The sequence below is a fragment of the Cryptomeria japonica genome, chromosome 3, assembly GCF_030272615.1.
Source record: "Cryptomeria japonica chromosome 3, Sugi_1.0, whole genome shotgun sequence".
Taxonomy (NCBI): Eukaryota; Viridiplantae; Streptophyta; class Pinopsida; order Cupressales; family Cupressaceae; genus Cryptomeria; species Cryptomeria japonica.
The window spans coordinates 624,594,057-624,600,056 of NC_081407.1; the positions used below are offsets into that span (position 1 = coordinate 624,594,057).

General features: G+C 36.4%; 1 protein-coding gene across 2 annotated transcripts in view; it reads right to left on the reverse strand.

Annotated features, from left to right (window-relative positions):
- Nucleotides 1-5,590, reverse strand: part of LOC131044251 (putative ABC transporter C family member 15) — a 45,448-nt gene extending 39,858 nt beyond the window's left edge. The window contains exons 1-5 of one of the 2 annotated variants that reach the window (XM_057977541.2): nt 4,884-5,569; nt 1,802-4,221; nt 1,578-1,664; nt 635-1,327; nt 198-362 (exon numbers count right to left, since the gene is read on the reverse strand). In XM_057977541.2, the coding sequence (XP_057833524.2) occupies nt 198-362; nt 635-1,327; nt 1,578-1,664; nt 1,802-4,221; nt 4,884-4,908 (3,390 nt within the window). In that variant the 5' untranslated portion in view covers nt 4,909-5,569. Of the gene's footprint in view, nt 1-197; nt 363-634; nt 1,328-1,577; nt 1,665-1,801; nt 4,222-4,883 lie in introns of both variants that reach the window. The other variant, XM_057977542.2, reaches the window with a different exon arrangement.
- Between the last annotated feature and the right edge of the window lie 410 nt (nt 5,591-6,000).

The following is a 6,000-nucleotide window of genomic DNA, read 5'->3' on the forward strand; positions in this document are numbered from 1 at the left end:
ACAATCAAAATAGTAACAAGAAAAAATAGAGCTAAAACAACTTGACAAGAGTTGTCTACAACTGGCATATACTATTTAAGCAAATTGTAATACTATAGAAGAAATGACAAAATGATACGAAAGAACAGAGGGAGGGACAGCCTTCTATAATTAACTATAAAACAGTAATGAGAGACACAAAGAAGGGGAACAACTACCTGAAACCATATGAAGATTGCAGTCACAGGTATAAATATAATAAATATCTGCCATGCTACCCCTGACATAACTGTCACAGTCCCTAATAAATGAATTACTGCAAAGGAAAACCAACCCAATCTAGCAGCAATTTCTAAATCTACTACAGATTGATCAGTTGATGCCTGCAGACATGATTTGAATACGTATTTAGTCATTAGCCACTTACTACAATCTGTACAAATATATAGAAAGAGATATATATCAGTCAATCAGAGTAAAACCCTTCTATTTCTTTAAATGACATCCAAAGAAAAATATGAATAATATACCAATCTGCAATCAATTTATCTAATTTATGTAACAGCGGAAAGCAACCTATAATTGTATCTCCTAAGCAACTTAGAAAGTAATAGAATGACTATTTGCAACTTTAGATAGGGAAAGCCTCACAAACCCTATTCAAGATCCGACCAGCTGGTGTCCTATCAAAGAAGAACATGGGAGCACGAAAAATACTATAAAGCATACCCAAAAAGAGTTTTTGAGATGTCAAAAGGCCCACTATTACAAGCAGAAATGTCCGTATCAACAAAAATATAGAACCTCCTATTGATATTGCAACATATACTAGAATGAGGAATCCTGTACTGATTATTGGTGCCATGTCTAGTGTAAGAGGAGAAGCCCATGCCATCCAGTAACCACTTCCAACATAAAACCCCTGATATATAATCTGTGATATCAATATGATTGGAACCAAGCCACCACCATATACTGCTGTTAAATAAGACCAGTAAACCTTTTTGCTGACACGACCTGTTTCTCTCTCCTCATCTTGTGTAATCTGTGAGTAGTTACATTTCTGATACGCATTAGTTTCCTGTTGTACTTCTTTACACATTTGTTTTTCACTGTTGAGAATTTTGAGGTCTCTCATTTGAATATTTGATTGAACGGAATCCTCATTGGAGAGTTCTGTGTAATTCACATTGCCTTTCTGAAGTATCCCTTTGGATGATAAATTATCAACTGCAACTATAGCCTCCAAAGCTTGATTATGGGCACCAACCAAGGCTTCAAAACCTTTACCTTCTTGCAGAAGCTCGTCATACTTTCCTGCTTGTGTAATCTTACCATTTTGCATCACCTGTCAAAGAAGCAATGAGATTTCTCACTCTTTTTACTTAATGTTTCACCTTTTGAAACCCAAGAAAAAGTAACAAAGAAATGGAAAAGAAATAAGAAAAGCAGGGGAATCATGGAATAAACTTAGGAAACAAGCATAATTCAGAAAAATGCCATTAGCCAAAAATATAATGCACAATACTTTTGTATCACGGTTAACTGTCAAGAAATTCAATAATATTAAGAGTAAGATTGTTAAATGGTTTACTCACAAGGATGAGGTCTGCAGAGGCCAGAAAATCAACTTGATGGGTGACATAGATTAAAGTCTTTCCACACAAAAATCCTGTAAGGCACTCCTGTTTAAGTCCTTAAAGTTAGCTGTTCTTCTGATTTGTATGCCACTCTTCATTATACATCTATTTTAGCTGAAAAAGATTAGGTTGTCAGAACCGTTTTTAAAAAATTCTTTAAACTGAAGCTAAATGAAACATACCTCAAACAGATGAGTTCCTGTATGTGCATCAACAGCACTAAAAGGGTCATCCATAAGATAAATATCAGCGTTCTGGTAGAATGCACGTGCAATTTGTATCCTTTGCTTTTGCCCACCGCTCATATTGATTCCTCTTTCTCCAATCTCCGTTTGGTCTCCATGGGGGAAGAGCTCTAAATCTTTATTTAAAGCACATGCTTTAACAATCCTGTCATATTTATCATTTTCAAAGCTGCTTCCAAATAAGATGTTTTCTCTAATATTTCCCGACTGAATCCATGGGGATTGAGGAACATAAGCTTTGCTACCACTGACCTTGACAATACCAGATGTTTTAGGGATTTCCCCTAGTATGCATGATAAAAGGCTAGATTTACCTGACCCAACAGTTCCACAGACTGCCACTCTCATTCCTCTCTTCACCTGCAAATGTATCTCTTTAAGTGTCTGCTCACCTGAAAAAGGATCCCAGCTGAAATCTCCGCCTTCAATCTCAATTGCTAACTCAGTTAAATCCATAGGAATAATTTCAACTGCATCTGCTTGTAATTCTTGTTCTTGAAGATAGGAAGTCACGCGGTCTAGTGACACTTTAGCTTGTGCAAGTACTGAAAAGAGGTCTGGAAGAGTATAAATAGGCTCTTGAAGTATTCTAAATGTTGCCAATGCTGACAGAACTCTGCCACTTGTCAAAGGGATTCCCATGAAGTATGCCGCAATAAAAGTGGTTGCTGATATAAATGCAGGGGCAGACGAGAAAAGGAATGTTGAAGCAGCTCCTATTTCAACTGACTTTTTAAGCCAATTATACTCAAGTTTTCTCAAGGCTTCTAATTTTTGTGCATATTTCATATCCCAAGCTTGCAATTTCAGTATTTTTATGTTTCTTAATATTTCTGATGTAGATTTCATTCTTTCATCTTTGGATTCCATGATCCTTGACTGAAAATACCTCTGTATTCTTGTAATTGGAATGTTTCCCACCATCACAGCAAGAGTGGCTGCAAATCCGACAAGTGATGCCAAGCCTACATTTTTATAAAGAATACATATTGCAAGTAGAATCTGTATTGGCAGCATCCATATTGTATTTAGGTACCATGTGAAGTCTCCAATACGCTGCACATCTACACTCATATAGTTGATTAATTCCCCACTTGTGTGACTTTGTCGGGCTTGAATTGATAGATGCATACCTTTCCTATAAATGTGTGCTGTGAGGGCTGCTCGCAAGCGCATCCCAAGTTGCCTTGATCCAAATATCCATCGTCTTTGTGATGCAGTCTCTATGACCTTGGCAAAAAAGAATGTACAGGCTAAGATGTAGCCTTCATGTGTAGCACGTGGCTTCTTAGTCAAATAACTTACAAAATCATCAATCAAGTATGGGCCAACAAAAGACACACATGCATATACCACTGCAAATATTGCATTTAGAGCTACTTTTTTCCACATAAACAAGAAAACAACTTTTGTCATGGATGGTGTTTTTGAAGGGTCTTTTTGCTTTAACATATTTATTTTTTCACTAAAAAAACAGTAAACGTCATGAGTAGAATCCTCTTTTGCAATATTGGGTATGTCATCAAATTCTAGAGGTTTCTTAATACCAATAGCAAGCAGGGGATTGAGCCAAGAAAATGTGACAAGCTCAAATAAACTGGCTTTGGCATATGCTGATTCCTTTTTTGCAGCTGCATGTTCAACCAGATTGGAATCCAAAAGCGGTTCTTCAATCGCCCTTGTGGAGGTATACATTCCTGTGTTTCCTCCGATGGCAATGCATAAAAGAAATATGCTTAAGAGTGAAGTAAAAAAATCCATGTACAGATCATTATATACCATCCAACTCCTAAAGGCTGAATAAATATCAAGTACAAGTGTGAAGATTGATTCAATGCAAGAGCATATTAGCCATATCCGCAAAAAAATTGGGATTCTTCTACAAATTGTCCTTCTGAAAGTGAATATGCTTACAAACATGATGGACCATGCCAATGTTTGTACAACATCTGACACAAGAACAGTAGCATGCCAGGCACATTTTGTTTGATTGCCATAAAGAACCCATAACGTGCTTAGAGAATAGCATGCCAATAGACAAGTGCAACAGCCGAGAGTAACCTTGTAGGTAAAACCAAAATTTATAGTTGAACATGAAGCGTTGGTAGGCATATCCTTCTTTGGTCCATTGGAAGACCCTCTCTGCTCTGAACCTGTAGAGCCATTGACAAAACATTGGACGACTCTTCCCCAGACAAACTTGATGAGGAAGATACAAAGGAAGCTAAGATGGAGGACAATAGCAATTGTCTCTTCTGTACAAAATCCAAAGAAGGGACTAGTCTTCTGCCGTTGCAGAAAATCCTCAAGGATTGTTAACTTGGATATTCCATGCAATTGAAGTGTGTCACTGATATCTGCTGACAATCGAAGCAAGCATTAGAAAATCAAGATGCAGTGCACTAACGTCAATCAAAAATAAATCTCTTCTCTTCTAGATAAAAGTTTCGTACAACTTCTGTTGTAGACTATCCCACTAGAATAGTTCTAGTTGTGAAGTTGTCCATGCTGGTAATTTACAGTGAATGCACAAAATGGAGATGCTAAGTACTTGCTGGATACAGATGGACATTAGGAATAATGCACTTAGAAAAAGCCAATACAAGGCAGTCTGTGTACTTACATGATGATATTTATTTGGTAATAATTTTGCCCTTCAAAGTTACAACACCACATATCCAGGAAGAAATATTATGCCAAAGGATTAACATGTTTTATATGAGACAGATTCACTGAAATCTAAGAAGGATGCTATTTTTTCCTTTTGTAAAATCTTTTCGTTTTCCCGAAGACCTAGTAAGCATTTAGTCTAATAACATGGAATGAAAACTCTGTGTGTGATCGTTTCTTTGAAACTGTATTAGTTGGATCCTACATCTGTAATCTATAGCCCTTAATCATCCTTGGTATGCAAGTTTTCTAACAATAAAACCAAGTGCAGCTTATAATTAAGACAGCTACTCCAATAAAAAACTGACATGATAAGAAAATTTCAGATGCCAAGCAAGTGACGAATAACCTGCTGAAATACTGTGGTTTGGCATTGTTTGGTACCAGAGTTTCTGGCAAACAAATGTATTTTCCTTGGACCTCCTCCCCAATACGCCAAGCGAATAGAAGAGAAAATACCAAAACACCTTCAAACTTCAAGCTGATCAACTTCTCTCATCATAGCAATAAAAAGACACTAAATAACTTAGTTATAACGGATGAAAGAGAGCACAAGAAAGAAATACATCAAATTTACATGGTACGAATTAACAGACTGGGTATGCGGTGGGAGTAATAATTTTTAAGTTCAAGCAATCTATGCAATTTGCTTGTAACTTATAATCATATTGCATGTATTCACTATGAATGCTATCTTTGTATCTTATGCAATTGTAATCACTACTATGGAAAGCATAGTTAAATCTATAGTTGGATAAAAGGGAAAAGACACAATACAATAGTTTAAAATTGATTCGAGAGAAACTTAAAAATGTGTGGGTTTGTGTTAAATTTTTTATGGACCAGCTAAAAATTGAATCTAAGACCTCCCATTTGCTACTGGGGTGCTTTGACAGAGCTATCGGCCCTCTTGGTGGCCAGTCCATCTTTGGTTCAAATATGACTCATTTTCAAAACCTCCCTTGAGCCACACAATAGGTGCTGATGGCTCCTAGTTTGGCCTAGCTCTACTCACCTATACTCTAATACCAAATAAAGGATTTTATAAGAACAATAATTAATTGTGATGATCTGTACTTCATCTTTCAACAACAAAGGAATGAATTATAGCTAAATAGAGACTAACTCATTTCTAACTACTTACTAAGAGTTAACTGTTTGTTAATTAAATTAACAAATAATGCTCGTTATTCTTGTATTTGTTAGAAAATTGTTCACACCCGAATCAAAGATGGATGAGTCATCAAGAGGATAATTCAATTTTAGAGCAACCTAACAGCAAATAGGTGGTCGTAGGTTCTACTTCCAGCTGATCCTTGAAAAGTTTAACATAGTATCAAAGCTTAGGTCAGCAGATAAAGGACAAACAAGGAACCCCAAGCAACTACAGTATAGAGAAATGTTGAAAAAGAAGAGTGTTGAAAAATGAACCACGTGGCAAGCAACTCAATAGTAGAATAACCCAG